General features: G+C 60.0%; 1 protein-coding gene across 5 annotated transcripts; it reads right to left on the bottom strand.

Moving 5' to 3' along the window:
* Window positions 1-227: 227 nt before the first annotated feature.
* On the bottom strand, window positions 228-23,133 carry LOC119111819 (calcium-transporting ATPase sarcoplasmic/endoplasmic reticulum type-like). Of its 5 annotated transcripts, XM_037235648.1 has the most exons (18): window positions 23,077-23,133; window positions 20,130-20,348; window positions 19,717-19,734; window positions 19,280-19,362; window positions 18,189-18,302; window positions 11,010-11,148; window positions 10,348-10,490; window positions 9,227-9,280; window positions 8,422-8,601; window positions 7,689-8,082; window positions 7,123-7,373; window positions 6,612-6,932; window positions 5,763-6,319; window positions 5,096-5,399; window positions 4,455-4,691; window positions 3,705-3,822; window positions 1,324-1,342; window positions 228-973 (listed from the first exon to the last, which is right to left on the bottom strand). In XM_037235648.1, exons 2-17 carry the CDS (start codon window positions 20,245-20,247, stop codon window positions 1,329-1,331), a joined length of 3,045 nt encoding a protein of 1,014 aa, XP_037091543.1. In that variant the 5' UTR covers window positions 20,248-20,348; window positions 23,077-23,133; the 3' UTR covers window positions 228-973; window positions 1,324-1,328. The 5 variants fall into 5 exon arrangements, with proteins under 5 accessions (XP_037091543.1, XP_037091542.1, XP_037091539.1 ...); XM_037235647.1 differs by lacking the exon at window positions 1,324-1,342; XM_037235644.1 differs by lacking the exons at window positions 228-973; window positions 1,324-1,342 and having other exon boundaries at window positions 3,617-3,822.
* Window positions 23,134-23,256: the final 123 nt, after the last annotated feature.

Here is a 23,256-nt window from a genome sequence, read left to right as displayed (position 1 = left end):
GGTTATAATGCCACCAAAAATGCTCACATGCCACTGGTCCGTCGCTTGCCACTTGCAACTTCAGCGAGTAAATATATTGCGGCCCCTGTTTCAAGGCCGATGTTGTTTTGAACCGTCTTTGAATAGCTGCCGTTCTGCAAACAACGATGACGGGGATGGCAGTGTCATGGAATGCCTTCTTACCTTATTCCGGCTCGGCTCCAAACCACGCACATAAAAACGCAGCATTCCCCACGTTTTCGTTTCTATTCCCAACAGCGCGATGCGTATAAAATCATAAATTCTATTAAAACTCCCAAATTATAACGTGTTATACATCGGTTCATTTTAACTGCCTACGACGGCGGACCGCGGGGGCGGGCGGGCCACCGTCGGGGGGCGAAGGCAGCAGGCCCCACCTCCCAGAGGCGGCGGGCCTGCGGCCGGCGCCGCCCCTCCGCCACCCGGTCCCCTCGTGCCCCGCGGCCGCCCCCTCCCCTCCCCCCGTCCCGCGGGGAATACGTCGGCCAGGTTTGAGCATATTTCGGAGACAACAGAACCGGGTTGTACTCACATGACTAGACACGAAGACCCATCTACAGGATAACAACCGTATTTACACGCGCGCCAGTGTGGCGTATGTACAGGACTCACGGGCGGCGGCGGACGCGACGACGGCGACATCTGGGCCCCGCTGGGCGAAGCTTGGTGCCGGTGACACCACCTATCGCGCAGACTCTAGCGCCATCTGACGCACGCGTGCGGCTCCGTACCGCGGAAGGGGTCTGTTCGTCGTCAGACCTTGCGGGTGCCTGGTCTGTCCGACCCACTCTCTCGCTCTCGCTCTCTCTCTCTCTCTTCCCTCTGTTTCGCTCCCTTTCACTCGCTATCCCAGGCGGCTGGCAGCAGCCGCGGGACGTCTCGCTGGACGACCACCAGTTGATGGGAGCGGCGGTCGAGGTTTACCATTCACGGGACTCGTTCTGCACGGGGACTGAAAAAAACGGCGCCCCGCGTGAACACGGCGCCTCCTTCACCACGACAGCAACGCATTATAGGGATTGATTTAGCGCGGCACGCACTGCTGCAAAACTAATAACGCTGGCATAATTCAGAGATTCAGATGGAATCCTCACAGGCCGGATCGGCTTTCGTGACTCGCGCGGTATTTCCGTGATCATCACAACCCAGTGCTGAGCGAACGATCATCCCTGAGCCGCGGCTGCGTCGAGACGCCGCACGTCTCGAAAGCACGCGGGCAGCAGGAGCATCATTGCGAACGGCTAGAGCAGCCGGAAGGAGGGAAGAGTCGAAGCCAGGCTAAAAAGCAAACCTACATCTCACCTTGCTTAGCATCCCAGCACTGCAGCATAGCCAGCGATCAACGGAGAAGCAGTGCGGAGAGAGAAGGTGCACGTCAGTCAGGTGGCGGTAGATCATAGCTCAAACGCAAGCGATCGCCACAAAAGCAACATAAATATACAGGGCTGCACTCTACATGTGCTTGGTGGCCTTAGCCGGGTGGCTGCGAGGCTTTCCTGCCGGCTTCCTGCTCTACACGACCCGCTGGCTGGGCATGGCCCGGGCTGATGGCTAGGCGATGCCATTGTATCATAGTGACGCTTTGCCAGAGGTGTTCTGGCCCGCGCTGTGCCGCACATTTACTTGCAATGAATCTATGGTGATATGACACAAATGAGACGCGGTCAGCTTTTGTAAAGTAACCAAGCGCGCGCGACTGCGCCAGGTCCGTCGCCAGTTTTCACGTCCGAGCGCTTGGGGCTGCCGAAGCGGTCGGCAGGCTTTGCTTTAACGTGATCAGCTCGCGCTGCCAACGTTGCAGCCTGCCACCCACCCTTCTTCTCGACTCCTCTTCTCCATCCACACTAATGTACGCGCAGTAACTCATTTCTTGACTGGAAACCGATCTCCGTTAATTCCATCAAACCTTGCCCTCTGCAAAGGCAACCCCCCTCCCCTCCCCACACAGAAAAATGTTTTCCTGAGGCCATCACCAGCAGGAGAAATTTCGGAAATTTTGGATGGGTTATGGAACATGTCGAATCTTACAACGAAGCTTATGCCTGGATTAAAAGCCGACATACAAGCGAGATCATCCAGTCAGTACCTACGATACAACCTCGACAAATCCGCTCGGCTCCCGACCGGATCAAATCTGTCCATTTGCGATTTCGGAAATCATCAGAATCTGTTCAATACAAATTGCAGCTCTGCTGCATACAGATGAAATCAGCAGTGATCAGACGACCAATATTAGATTTCCGAGAAGCTTGAGCATGCATGCCCGCTTCGCCGGTCGTCGCCCACATCGAGGCCGGTTTTAGCCTACGTGCCAGCTCAAACCGATCTCAGTTGATAACCGCGTGTGATACCGCAGCGTGACGAGGAGTGGAAAGTGGGGAACGGCAGCGAGCAATGATCAAAGAAGCCAAAAATAATCGGGCGCCATGGCAGGGGCTGAGCTACGGGCGGGCTTGAGAAGCCGAGGTAGCAGGTCGCTCAGATGGCAGCGTCCATGCCGTACTCTAAATGGGATGCCGTCTTCAACGTCCGCAGAGACTTCGCAGTTGTGACCACCGGATGGGAGAGCTGGGATGAAGGCCCCATCACGACCATGCATCGAGGCCAGTTGGCAGCACCGCACCTCTGGCCATTTCGGCTGGCTCGAAAGGAGGCGGGACCCAGCGCCGACCCCTACACCGTCTGCCACTCACCGGCCGCCCTCGTGGCAGCCGTCTGTCCCCCGCCTCATCGCGCCTCTCACCTGCTCCAGACGAGACCGAAGCTGGCGGCGGCGCCGGCAGCTCCGGACGGTTAGTGGTTAGTCTTTACTGCGGAGCCGTCTCCGCGTCTCAGGCGGGCGTTTACGGTTAGTAGAGGGCAGGGGCATCAAACACGGCGCGCCTTGTACCAACGGTCTTTATTACGGCCGGCGGTGAAAACAGTAACGACACAGAGATGACGATACGCGTGCCACGTGCAGCAGGCGATCGATGCACTGCATTCACGCGCACCGGTCCAGAGATGATCACACGGCGAGCCGCCCGCCCGCCCGTCCGCCCCGCGCCGGCCCGGCGGCCACCGTCCAGTACACGGCAGCGCACGCCGGCGCCGGCGGCCGACAATTTGGGCAACCGACCCACAGCAACGCATAAAAACAGGCTTGCGCAGTCGTGCGCGCGGTATAAAAGGGCGGCGGCGCGGTTGGCAGCGCCAGAACACAGGGCTGCCGAGGGAATGTCAGTGGCGAGCCGGGCGGGCGGTTAGCGTTAGTGGGGGAGGCCGGCGGCCCGCGCCGGCGGGCGCCACCACTGCCCGCCGCCTGCGCATCACTAGCTATGAATAATGTACATCGTATTATCTGTACAGTACGTTGGATATTTAAAAGACGAGAGGCACGCGGGCCGGCGGCGGCACATGCCTCTACAGAGGGCAGCCACACGGCAACTACAGCACACACGCTCACGCTCGCACGTACCTCGACCGCACGCGCGCTGTCCCCGCCGGCCGGCTGGTTCCACCCGGTCAGTCCCCGCCCTGCCCGCCCCATCCCGCCCCACCCTGTCCCGCCCCCCAATGATTTCCTAGGCACCCCGCATCACAGAGCACAGGTCTCCACTAGACAAACGTAGAAACGTAAAAGTAATAACCGTAGGCTACCCACACCACGAGTATAGCCACCACGGAGGGAATCGTGTTATTACCGTCAGCGTATTTGCGAGCGACCATCTTCAGCGTTTCGTCCATAAACAGAACGGGCAGCGAGATCTTCAGCACGGCGATCCACTCCTCCAAACTGAGTGGGCAGATCTGGAAGATGGTCTGGAAAGGGGCACCGGCTCGTGAGATGGAGCACCGCGTCGTATACACTGCAGTTTGCAGTCAGTCTTCTAGTGTCCCGGCCTGGTCCTACTTCTCCACACGCCCGGCTCCAAACCGGGGGATGCATCAGGCCAACCACCAGGCAGGTGACAGGCGACGCCTTGCGGGTACACGGACGAAGCAGCACCGGTTCGCCAATGGAATCGAATTTGATATGGCTTGTGCTGATTTTTGGGGTATTACTTGTTCTAATAATTTATTATCGGAATTATTGACTTAATGTACCAGAAAGTGCTGGTGAAACGCAGCTATCAAGCAATCACAGGGATGTACCAAGATACTCCACTGCGGTATTGTCATAAAATACCGCATAGAGTAGTGCGGTAATGGAATATCATCGTAGCATATATCGATGACTACTTAACATCCTTGTTCAACCAGTGCCTCTCGGTATAATAAAGGACGGCTCCCCCAGCATATGCTACGTCAACGGCTCGTGCCTAGTTGGTGTTCTACCACGCGTCTCACAAGTCTTAACCCTGACCCAACTCGTGCGCGCGCCCAGTCTCAGCACCCGCAACCGCACACCGTACGGGCCCACGCGGCGGCTGCGGCGGCGGCGGCCCACTCACCGACAAGATGTCCACGTAGAGGATCATGAAGTGCAGCGACATGGACAGGAAGATGGCGGCGATGAGCCAGAAGTTCTGCCAGGGCGGCATCACCAGCAGCGACTGGTTCTCCGACACCGAGTTCAGCGCGTTCAGCATCTCGATGGTGACCAGCACGGAGAGCGCCATGGTCATGGGGTGCGGGTCGTTGAAGACGGCGCAGTCGATGCCGTGGAACTCGTCGCCGCCGCCCAGGCACTGGCGACAAGGCCGGTCCCGCGTCAGTTCACCCGCCGCGCAGCCACGACGCCGGCTAAGTGACGCTGCATGGTGGTACATGCGCCAGGCGGACGCCTCCAAAGGGTTGGATTGTCCGTTGCAGTCGATTCAAGCGAAAAGTCCCGGTGTAAGCCCGGGGTCACCTTTGCAAATCATGCACATTGATCAGAACAGGTTAGCTGTTTGTCACACACGTTCATCTACAGAGCACAACACCACTCTCTGACATTGAACATGTCACGCCATCACTCATCAGAAGCATCCCACAGTAAACAACAGCAAACAAACGCAGCCTCATATAATTGCCACGCTGCTGTCGCAGTGCACAGCGGCGCCTCTGACAGCGGTGCCCAGTGCCCGGCGGGTCACGCCCGCCGCCGTACCTGCAGATGGTGCGTCAGCTGGTAGTAGCTGAGGTGGGGGCCGGACGGCGACAGCATGTACCACCAGGCGGCGGCGCCCACCGTCGCCGCGCCCACGTAGCTGCCGACGCACATGTAGCGGAAGAACAGCCAGCGCGTGATGAGCGTCTCCTTGGAGGAGCGCGGCGGCTTGTCCATGATGTCCAGGTCGGGAGGGTTGAAGCCGAGCGCCGTGGCCGGGAAGCCGTCCGTCACCAGGTTGACCCAGAGCAGCTGGACGGGGATCAGAGCCTCGGGAGCGCCCAGCGCCGCCGTCAGGAAGATGCTGCAAACAGGGCACGGCACGTTACACGGATATTCAACGACGGACGCGCTCGCAGTCACACACAAGGCTGACGTGCACGCACGTCGAGAGAAAACAACGTCGACGGCGTCCATTTCAGTCGTGAAGAAACGCAATAATCTTAGTTTTACAGGCCCACAACAAGCCAACAAGGCCCAAAACTGTCGTAACACAGGTGCCTCCTAGACGCTAACGGCTTCCCCAACCAGCCACATGCGCCGAGAATCCCGCCCGAACGTCTGCGCCTAGCGACACACATCCAGTTACTCTAACCCCTTGAGCGGCTCCAGCGGCGCAGACGATACGCTCCCCCAGTCCCCTCTGACCGGCGCCACCGTTGCTCACCTCACGACCTCGCCGATGTTGGATGAGATGAGGTAGCGGATGAACTGCTTCATGTTGTTGTAGATGGCGCGACCCTCCTCGACGGCAGCCACGATCGACGAGAAGTTGTCGTCGGCCAGCACCATCTCAGAGGCCGACTTGGCCACGGCCGTGCCCGAGCCCATGGCGATGCCGATCTCGGCCTTCTTCAGCGCCGGCGCGTCGTTCACACCGTCGCCCGTCATCGCAGAGATCTCGTCCATGCCCTGCAGGTACTCGACGATCTTCGACTTGTGGAACGGCTCGACGCGCGAGAAGAGGCGCGCGCGCGCGCAGGCGGCGCTCTGCTCTTCCACAGAGAGGTCGTCAAACTCGCGGCCCGAGTACGACAAGCCGGTGGTGTCCTCATCCTCGGCGAACACGCCGATGCGCCGGCAGATGGCCTCCGCCGTGCCCTTGTTGTCGCCGGTGATGACGATGACGCGGATGCCGGCCTTGCGGCAGCGCCGGATGGCGCCGGCCACCTCTTTGCGCGGCGGGTCCAGCATGCCAACGACGCCGACGAACGTCATGTTGACCTGCGGCGAGGCGGGGAGGGGGGGGGGGTGGTCAGCGTCCGCGGACCGACGTACGCTGGGCACGGGACGGAGGCTAGCCCTGCCAGTACATGAATGTGGGGTTTGGGTCTGCCAGTTCCTGGCCGAGAATCCCCTACCTGCAACGGAAACGACACACAGACCGGGAAACGCGCTCCGCCCAGCATGGTCCGAACACGTACAGCACACTAAAATTACCCGGAGCGAGCCACCGACACCAGACCACGGCTCACAGCTCACAGAGGCCGCAGCCGGTCCACTCCGCTCTACCCACCTCGTACGAGGCGAACTTGGTGGCGTCGACCAGGTTCATGTCCTCCGGCTTCATGGGCGTGTCGATGGTGGCCAGCGCCAGACAGCGCAGCGTGTCGCGGCCGACGCCGTACTCGCGCGTCCGGTCCAGGATCTTGTTCTTCATGGCCGCCGTCAGCGGCACCTTGGTGGTGCCGATGCGCACGTGTGTGCAACGGTCGATGACGCCCTCGGGTGCGCCCTTGCAGAACATCTTGGCGCCGCTGCCCAGCCGGGTGGGCTTGAGCGAGGTGCAGTAGCAGGACATGGACTTGCGGTCGCGCGAGAACTCCAGCGTGAATTCCTGCGCGGGAGACGGCGGTGGTGAGCGGTGACATCAGCATGGTGCGACAGCCGGTACACAGCAGGACATCGCTTCGATGACACTCGGCCACGCCACGCTGTGAACAGCCTGCCAACACCGCCAGTCCGCCTCCGATCGCGGCACGGAGCCGGCCGCTGCCACAGTAGCCCAGCCCGGGGGCGGCGCTCACCTTCTTCCACTTGGACTCCATGTCGTGCTTGACGACGATGGCGGCCTCGCGCCGGCTCAGGCCCGTCTTGGAGAGGCCGTACGGGTTGATCTTCTCGGCCAGCACGACCAGCGCCGTCTCGGTGGCCTCGCCCACCTTCTCGAAGCAGTGTTTGAACTCGTTGTAGTCGATCGACGAGTCGTTGCACATGGCGCAGATGGTGGCGAGCTCCTGCAGTACCTCGTACTCGGCCACCTTGGCCTTGGCGCCGCCTGCCAGACGACAGGACGGTAGCGTCAGTCGCGTCACACGCTGGCGAGCCGCGCCGCTCACCGTGCGTGATACACGAAAATACAAACATCTGAAAACGCAATATACATGGCACGACACCCAAACAAACACCCTACAAAACGCACACATACGACCCCACGAAACCCAAATAGACGACCGAGCGGGAGCTACACGGGCAACTCAGCGCACAATCTGCCGCGCCGGCGATCCCAACGCCGCCCCGTGCCGTGCCGTAGCAGCGGCGCCGTCCCGTGCCAAACGCGCCTCCCTCTCTCCGGCCCGTGCGCCGCGCTCACCCATGAAGATGTCTCCGACGGGCTCGTACGTGGAGCCGGTCACGTCGAACTCGAGTACGCTCGACTCGGTGGCGAACACGCACATGCGCGACACGGACATCTGGTTGGTGGTGAGCGTGCCCGTCTTGTCCGAGCAGATGACGGACGTGCAGCCCAGCGTCTCCACCGACGGCAGCGAGCGCACGATGGCGTTCTTCTTGGCCATGCGGCGCGTGCCCAGCGCCAGGCATGTGGTGATGACGGCCGGCAGGCCCTCGGGGATGGCGGCCACGGCCAGCGCCACGGCGATCTTGAAGTAGTAGATGGCGCCCTTGATCCAGGAGCCGCCGTGCGCCGGGTCGTTAAAGTGGCCGATGTTGATGGCCCACACGGCCACGCAGATGATCGAGATCACCTGCGGCGGAGGGCGCCCGGTCACGCCATGTCGCACACTCTGGGGCTCCGGTGGCGCGTAAGAGTTGGCGCCAAGACGCTTCCAGCGACGCAGGTAATTTCAGCAGGTGCGGAACGTGCGCTCACCTTCATAGGAAGGTTGAAGATGAAATAGCCACCAGCGAAGATGTTAACATAAATAATGGTCAGCAAACACACACATATCGGGGTTGCAGAATTGCATGAAGCCGATAATGTGTCCATCACACGATGTTACAAAGCCCTATCAAATTCAGCTAATCTTCTCTTTCTCATGGAACTCTTTCCGTCCAGACACCGGTTCGCCGCTGCGGGCTCGCACCTTTGACAGCTGCTCTCCGAACTCGTCCAGCTTCTGCTGCAGCGGCGTCTTGATCTCCTCCGTCTCGGCCATCTGGGTGCGGATCTGGCCGATGGCCGTGTTCAGGCCGGTGCCGATCACGATGCCGCGCGCCTTGCCGGCCGACACGTTCGTGCCCGAGAACAGGATGTTCTTCTTGTCCTGGCGGCGGCGGCGGACGGCGGCGCGTCAGCACGAGGTGAGGCGGGACGAGCGGCCGGGGCACAGGCAACCACACAGCGGCGATCGGCCAGCGGCAGGCGGCAGCACACTCTGTGCACAGCGCGGTGATGAGTACGCGGCACGGCGCGCTAACAGCTGTGAACAAACACGGCAGGACACACGAGCAGGCGGCACAAACACACAGAGACGGGCAGACACGCAGCCGGCGACGCAGCCACCGAGAAGCGTCTACGCTAGCGGACGGGAGCGGCACCGCCGCGGACCGTCCGACCGACCAGCCCGTCAGCGCGCCGCCCAGCCCAGCACGTCCGGCACAAGCAGCGGCGAGGCGCGGCCAGCCGGCGGCCGTTGACGCAGCCCGGCTGGCGGCCGGCTGCGGCAGGTTACGGCGCCGTCCAGGCAGTTAGCGGAGGCGTCTGCTGGCGTCATCAGCTGGACGGAGGCGGCCACCGGAGGCTGAACCTGCCCGGCCCCCGCTCCAAGCACTAGATCACCCGGCAACGGCGGTGGCGGCGTGTGCTAGGTGCGCGTGAGAGACAGAGCGAGCGAGCGATACAAAATGAGGGGCGGCGGCGCCGCGCCCACGGTCGGCGCGGCGATTTACCTGGATGATGGCCTTGGCCTTACTCTCCGAGTTGGCCGTGTCCCCGGAGTCACGCTTGTCAGGCGGGGAGAGAGAGAGATTCGGGTTAGACGGGGCCGGTCAGTGGCGACCCGTCCGGCTCACTGAGCAGCAGGCCGGCAGAGGGGTCGGCCCGCTCAGGGCGGCCGTTGGGCACTCCGTGCGCACCGCCGGCGCCCACCCCGGCGCGGGCGGCGGTTAGTCATAAGGGCTCAGGTCAGGCCGACACCACGCACCCCGCAGCGTACAGACGCCCGGACGGCTGGCGGTAGGCTGGGGAAGGCCGGGGTCAGGACAATCTGGAACCCGGTCCCGGGTATCCGTTTACGCCAAGCGTCATATCGGGATAACGTCCGGCTGAAAATGTTGGAGCATGACCCACTCAGCTATGTCCAGCACGCCTTTAGCTACTCTCCAGCGTCCGTTTACCGCCGCTGTTTTGCCTTACTTCCGTGACTCATGCCCTAACATGCACAATGCCTTGCGGACAGCCCAGCAGCCCTCTTCTTGAAGCAGTGGCAGAGATGCGGCCCACAAACGAAGCTACTGCACCCATTCTCCGGACACCCGAACCAAGCACGAGATGCGTGATGTCGAAAAACCTTTCACCCTGCAACCACATGCGAAGGAAACACCGAGATATCCGGGACATCTGGGGATTAAAATGATGCAAGCCCGTTTTTAACATTGAATCGCTGCTAGCAAATTGCCTGGGCCACTCCTATGATCTCCAGTTTGGCCTTGACAACTCCACAGCGCGCCAGATACAACATCACCGACTGCATGTAGAGGAGGGAACCAGGACGTAAGCACAAGACAGCCCCAAACTGTACACCCGCCGGATCACTTCAGCGGCTTACAGGCCGCCAGTGTCATGCAAATCGAGGGCACACCGGATCTACTTCACATCCATGCCTTTTAGCAAATCAGCCATCACATCAATTCAAACACCTTAAAACACCTGGGCAAAGTTGTATCAAGAGCACTTCAGCCACACACGCCAGGGGTCACTCCATTCCACGAAGGTTTGGGCGCGCGCCGCCTCACGGCGGTGTGGTGAGGGTCAGCGGAGGGGTGGGGAGCACGGCAGGGGCGCCACTGACCTGGTTGACGGCGCGCGGGTCCGGCACGGGGTCAGTGTGCTTGATCACCGACACCGACTCGCCGGTGAGGATCGACTGGTCGATGCGCAGCGTGGTGGAGAAGATCTTCATCAGACGAAGGTCAGCCGGAATCTTGTCGCCCACTGCCAACACCGGGTCAGCCAGCGGTCAGCGTGACGTCACCGCCGGCTCTCCGCGGGGTCAAGGTGACGCACGGACGTCAGGACGTCGCTGTGTGCCCACACGGGGTAAAGCGAGGATCGGCGTGGCACTGGAGAGCGACAGCCATGCCGTCAGAGGGCCTCCGAGGGTCCGAGCCACTTCAGCGCCACGCCAGTGAGATCCGTTTTGTTGCGCCCGTTAGGTGAATCCGTGGGGTTCAGTAGAAGCCACATGGAAGCCCACGTCGCAACAGGTCGACGGAGCACGAGCAGCATCAACGTACGTCGCACTGCAGCAACTGCGCGTCGCATGGAAAGACATGATCAACACCGATAGCAAGCTACATCACAGCGGACGCAGGTCACAAGTAAAGGCAACCGCTTTCATCCTAAACGATCCATCTTCATTCACAGACTCCCACTCGACCGATGCACCCAACGAGCGCCGCGGCGCGCCGTGACGGCGCCGCGCCGCGTGCCCCGCCTCAGCGGGCGTCGTACCGGAGATCTCGATGATGTCGCCGGGTACAATCTCACGGGCACGGATCATCTGCACGCCGGCCTTGTTCGAGCGCACCACCTTGCCCATCTCAGGCTCGTACTCCTTCAGCGCCTCGATCGCACTCTCGGCGTTCCGCTCCTGGGGACGGGCCGGCGACGACACGTCAGAGGGGCAGCGGTCAGAGGGGCAGAAAAGCAGCGGTCAGAGGGCAGCGCTTTAAGGGGCAGCGGTCGGGGGGGAGGGGCAGCGGTCAGGGCGGCAGCGGTCAGACGGGGAACCGGTCAAGGGGGACGGCGGTCAGAGGGACAGCGGTCAAAGGGGGGGGGGGGGGAGGGCCAAACGCGGACGCACGGGAAGGCGCTGCGCACAGTCAGCTGTGATATAAATGAGAGGGGGTGGGCGCGGATACGGTGGAACACGTAAACTCAGGACGCAAGCGAACAAGTGAGACATCCACAGGCACGACACAAAAGGACAGGAACAGATGCCGAGACACGGGGGGCAGCAGAGGGCAGGAGACGCAGGAGGCGGTGGAGGCCACGAGGAACCGTCACGAGCATCGGCGAAAACACGCAATCCGTGCGAATGGCCCGCTGTTCGAGCCCTGCCGCCTTGTTGAAAACAGGAATCAGCAACGGCTGGCTCCCCAGTCCACCCATTATTATATAAGCTAAAGCGAATGTTCGAACAGCCATGACTCCTTTAACCCTAGCTCACCGAAACAGGTAACCATCTTAAGCAAAACTCTCACGAGCCCTTAGCTCCCGGGATCAGGATTTCAAGTGCGTTTGCTGGATGCTGCGGTATTTTCCAATGTCCTTCAAAAAGCGAATCGACGGGTATACACGGTACCAAGGCAGGATCACAGGTGATGCAATGGAAGTGCTTGAGCATTATATCCGTCATTCTCAGAAACCAACGCAAAAAATATACGATGACAAAAAGACGTGCGCGAAAAGAACAAGCTTTCCGCAGCACGCCCGTTACTAAAAACAGAGTTCGGAGTATATAAAACACCGCTGTATATACACAGGTGCAGCGGCGAAGCTGTTGGCATAACGCTGGCGGACGGCTGTTTGGCGTAACGCACAGACGTCGGCCGCCGCCGCCGCCACCGCCGCCCGATCGTGCCGCTCGCACAGCTCCCGCCGATTCCTGATCACGCGCCGACCGGCGGCGACCGGCGCCGATCGGGCGCTGCATCACGCGTGTGCTGGCACGGCCCGGAGGCGGCGGCACGGCGCGTTCCCGGTCCGTCTGTCCGGTACTGCCCGGACCACCCGTCCGAAACGGCCCGTACTGCCCATCCGCCCGGCACCCCCCCCCCCCCCCCCCCCCGGTCCGTTCGCACGGCACTCCCCGGCCCAGTACTGCCTGCACTGTCCGTCCGCCCGGCGTCCCGGCCCGCCCGGTCCCCCGCACCGCATCCCCCGGTCCGCTCGTCCGTCCGTCACGTTCCGGTCCGGTCAAGACCACGTCACACCGACACGTCACATGCCCTGGAGACGGCCTGGCGACGGCTCCGTGGCGCGGAGCCGACTCGGACACGGCAGCGGCTGCGGCAGCGGCGGCGGCGGCGTCCGCGGCGACAAACCCGTTCTGCGGCTCCGCCGCGCCGCGGGCGGGAGATCACCGCCGGCTGCCGGCTCACCAGCGGACGTCACGCCCGGCATTGGTCAGGCCCGGTCATGGGGTACGGCCGCATAATGGAGGCCAATGTCCGCCCGATAACGACTCACGCGCCGATTGTGAACGAGCGCTGCTGCCCGGCCACGAATGCGCAATGAATTGCACATGGGAGACAGGAAATACGGCACTGAAACGGACGTGACGCTCGCGGCTGGCTTTTTTCTACATAGCGCCTAATGCCGGCCTTCAGCCACCTAATCCTATCGGATGCCAGGGCCCGGCAGATGGCCGCACCGCTCAGCCCGGTTGAGTGCGTCAGCCTGCCCAGCACCAGCCGGCTCTGTGGCCCAGCCAGCACAGCCAGCACAGCGCGGCCGACCGACCGGACCAAAAGCGCCCCAGCGGCGCCGCTCCGTTGTGTGTGTGTAAAGCACACGGACGGGACGGCGCCCCGCCAAACCGCACAGTTCGCCACAATCGCCGCACATCGATCTACGGCGGGGCGTGGCCCCACCATTCGGTGTTTGTTGACGCGTGTCGTGCGTCCAGGGAGGAGTGGGGGGGGGGGGGGGGGGGAGCAGCCGCCCACATCCTATTTGCAAGCAGGCGTCGGCGCGTCAGCCTATCCGGCGATAGCCGCTGGCCGGACCGACGCCGGCGCGCCTCGGTCGCCGCCGACGACACGTTCTCACGGCCGGCCGGCCAGCGGCGCACCCTTATAAGGCGGCCGTAACAGAATCTGGCGGCGCGTGTGTCGCGCGCGTCGCCGCTGTTGGCCAGCCGCCGCTTCGACGGCCAATGGGGCGGCGGCCGCGCCGGCGGTCGGCGCCGCCGGGCCGCGCGCCACTGTCAATCGCGGCGCCGGTAAAAATAGCGGCCGACAACAGCCGCTAAGCTGCATTCTCGGCGGCCGGCCGGCCGGTAGCGCGGCCAGCAGCACCGGGCCAGCGTCCCCGCCGGCCAGCGGCGCGGCCAGCAGCACCGGACCAGCGTCCCTGCCGGCCAGCGACGCAGCCAGCAGCATCGGGCCGGCGTCCCTCCCGGCCAGCGGCGCGGCCAGCAGCCCCGGACCAGCGTCCCTGCCGGCCACCGACGCAGCCAGCAGCATCGGGCCAGCGTCCTTGCCGGCCGGTAGCGCGGCCAGCAGCACCGGGCCAGCACCCCTGCCGGCCAGCGCGCGGCCAGCAGCACCGGGCGCCGGGACAGCCGCACATATTCGTGGCATGCTCATTGCCAGCTCCCGCCGGTAATGGACATCAACAGGTGGCTACGGGGTCCAGAGGGCTCCGCAGGGCTCCGCTCCGAGTGTTAGGGATGCGTCTGCCGAGCATACGGCGCCCTCTCAGACCGCAGCCGGGTGTGAGGATGGAGCGTCAGCGGAGTTCGGTCCCAAACGGCGCAACAAGTACGGCGACCAATGTGAGCACGGCCGTGATTCACTTTTAAGCCCAGCGATCTTCCATCTATGCTTCCGGGCCCGCTCGGTCAAGGCGCACCTGCATCTGGCGGCAGTGCCCGCCTGGGCGCAGCCCACCATCAATACAAACATCCGCTTCTATTTCATCATACCAAATACTTACGTTGGCGGTGATATACCATCACAGGTCTTCCACATAAATCCGTGGGGAAGGCTATCAGTGAGTCCGGACGCCTACACAGTGCTGATGCATGGCCACCAATTCAAACAAATGCATCCCGATCCGCAGCGAAGGTCGCGGCGAGGCGAGGAAGGTCATGACATGGTCAGAAAGGTCAGGGAATGCGAAGGCTTGGGTCGTGGCAGCTAAGGTCGAAGTTTTGCTTTGAGAAGCTGGCTGCTGGCGGTACCTTCATCCTGGGAGCAGTCCAGTCGGGTGTTACGGTTGAACGCAACTAAGCATCGCGCCTTTACACCACGTTGAGAACTTCCAGAAAACGGACCATTCATTGGTGGCTGCGCGCATCAGTCGTCCGACGAGGAGTCACAGCTGTTCTGTTACAACGCTTGACATCTTCCGCAAAGCTCTCCGTCGGTTCTACCGGCTGGTAAGACGTTCCCGAATCTCTTAATGTCATATCCATGTCACGTCGTCGTACGCCATACTCTTGTCATCACCTTTCATGTCTAGCGGCCATAGTCGGTTACGTGGAATAATCAGCGCTGAATTGCTTTAGTATTTGCACTCTAGAGCACGTGAAGGCCTAACCAGCAGCGAAGAAAGCCGCTAAGCAAGATCTCGCCGGTGAAGTTTCACTGCGAAATGCTTTTCGCAATTACCGCTGACTGCTCGTATCCATCAGCCCCAATGAAGCTATCTTAGTTTCTGGCGCGCATGTAGCAGTGTCTGATCTCAACGACTAAAAGGCAAGTAACGCGAACGTAAAGTCTGCAAACTGTACTGGTGGGCCGCAGGCAGCCTTCTCTCAGTACCAGCAGCAGGTGTTCCCTGCTGCACTGAACTGCGATTCGACGGCGATTTTCCACTCTGAATCCTGTGCTAGTGATTGAATCGGGAACTTTTCGGCAGTCTCAGTGCCGTTTGGACCACGAGATCGGGCGCTGTCCTTGACCCACACAGCTAGAAAACGAACCAATAAACTCGCTGTTTTATGACGACCACCGGCGGTAACCCTAGCCTGAGAGCCGGTAATGACACGACCTCAACACCGTTGGAGTGTGCGCGGAAACGCCGGGCCGCAGATCACAGACGGCCCCGCCTCGCCAAGACGGTGACGCTCAGCTGCAGCAAGCTAGCCCTAAGGTCAGCGCGGCCCACGCGGGTCAAATGACGACTCGTCCGCCGGGACCACCGTCAAGTGCGGCAGAATACCAGCGCCGTGTCGTCAGCGGACGAGCCAGGTCGGCGCCGTGGGCGACCTCGCTTCCAACCGCCCCCGGCCAGAGTGATGCCGGGGGCCGGCCCAGTTGTTACGCCGAGAGGCAGCACCGGCATGACGCAATCGCGCCCAGTCGTGAGCGTGCCATTGACGACAGAATACTGGTTAGCGGACCCGGCTCTAGCCCGGCTTCGGCTGTGCTGCAGCTCCGAAGCTGATGCCGCCGTGCCCCTCCAAGGGCAATCTGAGATGGTTTGGTCTGGTTTATGGATCTTTCCAGAGTCCAGACTCACGGCTAGGAATGAGCAATCCCGACAAATCGGCCACGAAATTGGACAGGTCTGACCTTAGCCTTATCACAAGGTGATGCGAAAACAGGCCAACGCTTCATTTCGCCGCCGGTAGTACCCAACCTAATTTGCGTTGTGAGTTCCCGCTCGGCAGACACCTGCCGCGACAGGTTTCATTCGCCCGAAAGGCGGTAAATTACTGTGCCCAAGCACCAACACACAGCTATACCCAGCCGCTTGCAGACGTGGTTCGCCGTTGAGCTGTGCGCGCGGCCGCGTGCCGCCGGCTGGAGGCGCCGCGCCTGCCGTCGGTCTCTCAGCCCGATGTCTGCTGCGGTGAGCGGTCCGCGCGGCTCACCAGCCGCATCAGAGCGCGGTTACCGTGACGTAACCGCAATTCAAGGCGCCGTGTGAGCCGACCGCCGCCGCGACGGTGCGGGGCCGAGGTCAGGGTCCGCCGGCGCCCCAGCAGCGGCACCGCTTCCCCGCGACGCGGCGTGCCCCCGTGATGCCTCGCGCGTTGCCGCTCGCGTACCACGCGTCTAATCGCGGCCTCTTATCGGGTCGGGCTGGGCTTCGATACGGAACGGCCCGCGGAGGGGCCGCGGACCGACCCCGGAAATAGCCGAGCCGCCGCCGCAGGCTGCGCGGGCGAACGCCCTGGCGCTGGCCGCTCAACCGCATGCTGCCCCAGCCGCCGGTGCGGCAGTACACGTACGCGACCTTTCTACAGGGCCGTGACTAAGCCGGCACTGCCAGCGCTGCCAAGTATTCGTGCGGCGGCCGGGCCAGCTGGAACGGTCGCCGGTACCGCGGATATCCAGGACCGCCGCGCCGGCCCGCCGAGCGAACACCGGCCGTCAGGCGGGCGCGTGCAGCAGGCGCACCGGCTACCATCGCAGGAGACATACGTGTCCCGCCGGTGTCGCCGATGACCTGGTGCCCGGCCGTCGGCGTACATCGACCAGCCGTCGCGTACGTGTCGCGGGCGCGCCGCGCCACCCTCGGCAAACACGGGAGCCACACGTGTCCCGCCGGCGGCGGCCACGTGTCCATGGCGTCAGGCGCCCCGTCATCGCGGCGCGTCACACGCGCACGTGCGCCAATCGGCGGCGACCACGTCCGGCCGGCGCGGCCGCGCGAGGCCGTCCGGTCTGCCGCCGGCCGCGGTGACGTCATCAGTCGTGACGTCAATCAGAGGCGGGCGACGGTGACTGCGCGTCAGCCAGCCGAGCGCCGTTTGTGCCGACTTCCGCTGGCGGCGCGGCGCGAGGCGGCACCAGCTGAGCTCCGCGCGGAACAGGTGGGCCCGCCGGGCCTCGCCAGGGGAAGTGGCGCATTCGAGCCAATGGCGGCGGCGGCGTATCAACGGATGATAGTAAACGGAGGGATCGCGGGAAACGTACCAAGCAATATCGAGGCCACTGATGGCTCCGTGATTGCCCATGGGACTCCGCCATGGCGACACTGGCAAACGAAGAGGATGCCACGCCGCGCCGCAGCGGGAATACCGGCGTGTGCCGGGGCCAGCACTCTCCCCCGTCCGGACAGGGTCCGCACGCCGTGACAGACCGCGCACCGCGGCACTGACGCAGCAAGGTGACACTAATCGGCCGAGACGTCGGTTCGCTGGCGGCTCGCGAAGCCGCTTAGCAGCGGGGCTGGCCGGCCGGCAGCGGCAGCGGCGGGGCCGGCCGGGGCCCAGTGGCCGGCGCTGGGCCGCCAGCCGCCGCCGGTTGGGTGCTGGCGCTCAGCGGCTTCTCTGCCGTGATTGCGGAGCACGCCCTCCACCGCCAGCTACGACCGATGTCGCACAGTATAACAGGCGACAACTGAGTGTGTCGTGCGTTTGGCAAATACTCTACCATGTTCCAGCGTACCGTATGGAGGTCAACGGGCCCAACAACCAGTTTTTCCTCCTTGTGAAACTATACGACGCGATGAGTGCAGCCGAACTGGTTCGTACGAAGTGGCGCCGTAGACCGTGTAAAAACCCGCCAGGATGCCGGTGATCAGCTACTTAACGCACCAAACAAGCGTAGAGAACTGATCATCGTCGCCTGACCCCCGACCTGGAGTGAATAACGGACTGGTCGGCACGACGCCACAAAGCTCGGAGACGGCCAGTTCTGGCGCCCGGGCCCACGCGACTGATTGACAGAACGTTGACGGACTGCTTAACACGACCCGTGCTGGTAAAAATGCCATGCGTGCCAGCAATGTCACGCCCCTCCTCTCACAACTTATCATGGGTCAACCTGGGTTACAGACAGGTTCAAAAATGTTGATGCTCTAAGGAGCTGTGTCCACGAGCTTCCCGTCGCGCCTGATGGGGGATTCGTCATACGACAAAAGCGCTGACACCAACTGAACGCGCAGGTGGTGACAGAGCTCCTCCCCTCTCCCCCACCCCGCCATAAGGCGTCCGTGTCGACCGCTTACCTGCCATACTCCGACGATGGCGTTGGCGATCAGGATCAGCAGGATTACAAACGGCTCCACAAAGGCAGTGATGGCTTCGGTCGAGTCCTCGTGCTCTTCGAATATGGCTAACACCTGCGGCAAACGTGACGTCATCAGCCAAGCACCCGGCGCCACTCGGGGCACCGGCGCACGGCGACAGCCCGGGCGACCGCCCACGCCCAGCTGCCATTCGCGCCGGAGGAGCACGAGGTGCTGATCCACAGACGGATCACGGATCACCCAGCTCGGCGCCCAGACCCAGCCAGACCCAGCGCAGACGCCCCACCGCACCGATCACGGCTGATTTAGTGGATCGACGACCACGACCACGCTAGAACATACAGACAACGGTCATAACACAACTAATAAATGCCCCGGGACCCGCAGAGCAAACAGGCGCGCCGCCAGACGAGCTAATCTGAAGCTGGGCCGGCCGGCAGGCGGCGGCCCAGCAACGGACAACGCCAGCCGGCCACGCTGCCAAGCGGTCCCATCTCAGCGCGCCGAAAAATAACGCCCTGGCCCGCTTCCCAGCGCCGAAAAGACCCGTAAATAAATAGATAATGCGCCAAGAGTGCGCACGCTGGCTGGGGTCAACCACTCAGGGATCGGAATTTTCACAGACGCGGGTCGGGTCGGGGTCGGGTCGGGTCGGGTCGGGTCGGGTCGGGTCGGGTCGGGTCGGGTCGGGTCGGGTCGGGTCGGGTCGGGTCGGGTCGGGTCGGGTCGGATCGGGTGCGGTCGGGGCCGTGTTTGGTCTGGCTGGGGTTAAGTTTAAGATTGCTAAGATTACACAAAGCTTGACTTAGAATAATTCCGAGAAAAATCGTAACAGGACGTTTTATTAAGCGAAGTGGCATGTAAGTTATTAGCGCGAGCGCAGCAGTCCTTCCAGCCTTCAGGCCTTAACGCCGCCCTCAACAGACCGCATTAAGCATTCTCGTAACAAAATAGGGAGGTTCGACTCATCAACCACACTCCGGACACCAAATCCTGAATATTATACATGCGGAATTACTGATAGTGACAGCCTTTCCCAGCGATTCATGCGCACGCGATCAAATACTCACAAATGAGATGATGGCGGCTAACAAGAGGATCTTCACGAGCAAGTCGTCAAACTGCTCGAGGATCAGCTCCATAAGTGACTTCCCTGCGAAGAAGACGGACGCGTCACTACCTCACGATGACGCCGCAAACCTACCGACACAATCGTCACCGCCGGCGGAGCATGGCGGCGACGATAATGACTACGCCCGCACGCCATCACCCACTGCAGGGTTTGAAACGATGATCCCAACCTTGAATTAGCATGGGCTAGAAAGTGAAGCTTGCATTAAACGGCAACTTAAGAGGGTTGTTGTGTTGTAAGGTGCAGCCCCACGTGGCTCTGCAGCCATCACAGGGACAGGCATTAACGATCAGATTTGCTACGTCACTAGTCACCACGTTATAATGGCATTCGGCCCGGGAAAGAAGCGAACGATTAGATTAAAAGTGTACTAACCTTCTTCCGCCGGTAGCTCTGCAAAAAGAAAACAATCAACTTGTTAGTATTGCTCAATCGGACTGATGCGATACAGCAAATACATGTAAAATAATCCAGTTCCATGGTAACTTGAAGCAAATGGAAGGGCACAACACGACCAGCCCATAATTTAAACCCCCTCAACAGCCAAGATTCTTGAAGCTCGTTATGTACTAAAGGCACGTAAGCGACACAAGTTGACTGCGGTCCACATTCATATTTCAATAAAAACGACACTGTCAAAATCACCTACAAACAGCATTCCTATCAGCTAATAGCTCACAAGCTACCATCGTAGCTTACGCATGACGCGCCTAATCCACTAGACTCACGGCGCAGGCGTCAGCATGGCCGGCGCGCGCTCCCTCCGGCCCGCCGCTAGGCGCACGTACCGTTCGGTCCATACTTCTCCTGGTTGCGCTTGATCTGGTCGTCGCCCAGACCGCGCTCGGCGTCCACGTTGAAGAAACGCTCCACCTCCTGGACGGTCCTGGTGTGGCCGTCCTCCATGGCGGCTGGTGTCGGTGGCCGCGGCTGCCTCGCCGGCCCGCTCGGTTGCCACGCGCCCACGCACACACACGCGACGATTCAGTCAACCCGCCGGGCACCCGCTGCCGGAGAGGACAGAGGCGGCGCACCGTGAGCGGACAGCGGCCAGCGGACGAGCTGGCGTCCGAGCGGCGGCCAGCGGCGGCGCCTCGGCCAAACCTCGGTCGCCAAAGCTTCAGCGGCGTCACATGCCTTCCACTCCTTATTTTTGGCCCGCAGCCTTTTCTGCGCACGTCTCGGGACAGGTGCGGAAATTGGAGGGAGAAAGCAAAAGTGGCATCAGCTTGTGCTCCACAGGTGTCAAAGTGCGAAGAAGTATTCAATTGACGGGGCTTCTCCCCTCCCCCTCCCCCTCATAAGCTCAGCATGAAAATACGAGAAGTGACCAAGCCATTGCTGGGTCCATGGGACCAATCGGTTCCAATTACGGGGCAACGGGCAAAACAAATCAGGATAATGGATCTATCCGCACCCACAGTGCGTATCACATTTCCATCCCGATAAGGAAACCACCCAAGTTGGATTAGCCGGCGAACACGCATGGCGCACGAGGCACCTACCATTTAAGATAATCGATAAGCGTCCAGCCCACAGACGCCGGCTGCACGTGGTTCTGGGAATGGCGCCTGCCACCGTGGGACAGGCGCCGACCTGACGAGACTTGGCCTAGTGACCTCAACAGCCGAGCACGCCGCAGAGACCACCATCGTGGCAGACTCCCATTCACATACGGAGTGCGTCATCAACTTGCCACAGCCCGCGCCCGCGAGAGCAATGGCAGCAATCAGCAACATTAGACATCGTCAATGTCAGTCATGAGCTACAGCACCAAAATGCGCAGATTTCACCGCGGTTAAAACCGGGAGTATAGCGCAGGGACATCAAATGCCAGGCGCCGAGTCGGTGTCCGCGGCATTTCGCAAACAACTCACAGCACGCTTTAGCGCCTTGCAGTGCTGCGCACGAGCGTATTTTGCGCGGACCCCAAGGTCGCTGGCGGAGCAAATCGTCTTATGCTCGGCTCAGACATCACAAGAGGACGGTGACTCTGGTCATTGTGATACCATATCAGCTACCACTTTGCATGCATTATGCAATAACTGCAGAATACAACTAATACTGCCAATATCCAATAAAGTGTCTGGCTTAACACCATTACCAAACAAAAAATAGCACAGTACTAGATGAATGTCAAAAATTTTGACCAAAAGATGATGGTAGCCAAATGTTAATACATGACTCCTGCTGGAATAAAGAGAAAAGGACTGATCTCTTTGGAGGATAGAGCCAATCTAGCAGCTGAGAATTCATCCATTAACTTGTCCAGCTAGACATTCATTAAATAAAAAGCTTACAAAACCCAACCTGATAAAATATCATAAAAGCAAGTTAAGTACTACCTGGACTGTTTCAAAACAAATAAATCAGTATCCCTGATGAGTTTTTACAGGTAGTCAGATGGCCAAATCACCCTCTCAGTGACACACAAATACCTCTTATCCACATGGAACTCCAATATGAACAAAGACTTTCTCATAACTTGATTTCCCACAAATCCTCCATTACATGGTCTATGTTTGTATAACCTGTCTCTAAAAGATAACTAAGATAACTAAAAGATAACTAAAAGAGCTGCAACAGTACAGCAGTGTACAATTGTGGCTAATTTAACATATTAATCCTGGGATTTTTTCATTCACTTTACATGACCTTAACTGACAGGAGATTTATGCTGTGCTTATGGGGGGAGAAGAATGACAACCAGTGCAAAGCACCAGGATAGCAAGGATACTTGCTTCCTGGTTGGTGAGTGTAGTTATATGCCAAACATGTGGTAAGCAGCCAAACAAATAATTCATAGAAGTTGTAGTGAGCTTCCAAATGAACAGCCTCTTGATCACCAAAGTATATATACTGTGTGATTAGATTAAACAAAGAACTCACTTTGCTATAACTGAGTATACAACCTTTGACTTGCTTGGCAAGGGGAGTGAGACCTACCATGTTTATCAGCAGCAAACCCAGTTTTCCCAAAGCACAGTTCATTCGTATCTTAACCACTAACAATACAAAATTTTGAAAGCAGCACCAAATGATGCTGATGCCTATATGGCATTTAGGATTGAATGCATGCAATGTGACCACCAGCAACTGGTGTAAGGATTACACTGCCTGAACAGATCACTGGGCTACAAGCTGTTGCAAAATATTTAAACACTAAACATATATATGCTACATTTTATAAAAACCAAACCAGAGCTTTACAAAATTATAGCAGCTAAAGAACATTATACATTGTTAATATTTAGGCATGATTTAAGCAGTCTCATATTCACATCACAAAGAAAACACAAATATGAAGACTGGCCATCCGAAAAAGATACACAAGTCACCTATAGCACCCCACAAGTCATATGAAAGCTTGATGGGGCCCACAGGCCATGTGTCTCAAAAAAATGTTACGATCAAAACTGCCGATAACTTGGATGATGTACATATACCCTGCCACCTTATCATGACACACATCGATGAATGACTACATGCAATGAATTGATACTTATGTACTGATGGCCCTAGTCGCCTGAAATACCAGTAGGTAGGTACTCCAGCAAAGTCCACAACGGTGATCCGGCAAGTGCGCCAGGTATGTCTCAGAGACTTGATGCACGTTTTCACTCCACTATGCAACGTTCGGACCCGACTAGATCACTGTCGGCACAAAAATCGCCTTTCAAAGCAGCCACTGAAATATAAATTTCAACCACAATACACGAGAGAACATCCACTTGCCTCAGCCGATCGCCGAATGCTCCCCTCAGCCCCTCGCCACGAGATGCAGACGAGGCCAATGTGGAGAGCTGGGATTGGCTGATTCTGCTGACGTCAGGAGGCCCCGTCTACGGTTGCTGTAGAATTTCACAACCAACTGTAGCGTTGAAAGCCTGCCAACCCCATGCTCCGGAAGGTCTC

This window comes from Pollicipes pollicipes, unplaced genomic scaffold, assembly GCF_011947565.3.
Source record: "Pollicipes pollicipes isolate AB1234 unplaced genomic scaffold, Ppol_2.1 Scaffold_7261;HRSCAF=8764_pilon_pilon_pilon, whole genome shotgun sequence".
In the NCBI taxonomy this organism is placed as follows: Eukaryota; Metazoa; Arthropoda; class Thecostraca; order Pollicipedomorpha; family Pollicipedidae; genus Pollicipes; species Pollicipes pollicipes.
The sequence above is the reverse complement of the archived record's forward strand: the minus strand, read 5'-3'. Positions and strand labels throughout refer to the sequence as shown.

What these genes read in the sequence shown, in the direction of transcription:
- LOC119111819 (XM_037235644.1), bottom strand. Translation starts at nt 20,247, where the DNA reads ATGGAGGACGGCCACACCAGGACCGTCCAGGAGGTGGAGCGTTTCTTC. An exon ending in TAGCCGCCATCATCTCATTT is followed by an intron (nt 18,303 to 19,279) that starts GTGAGTATTTGA and finishes CGTTTGCCGCAG; the next exon opens with GTGTTAGCCATATTCGAAGA. An exon ending in CGTCGGAGACATCTTCATGG is followed by an intron (nt 7,374 to 7,688) that starts GTGAGCGCGGCG and finishes GTCGTCTGGCAG; the next exon opens with GCGGCGCCAAGGCCAAGGTG.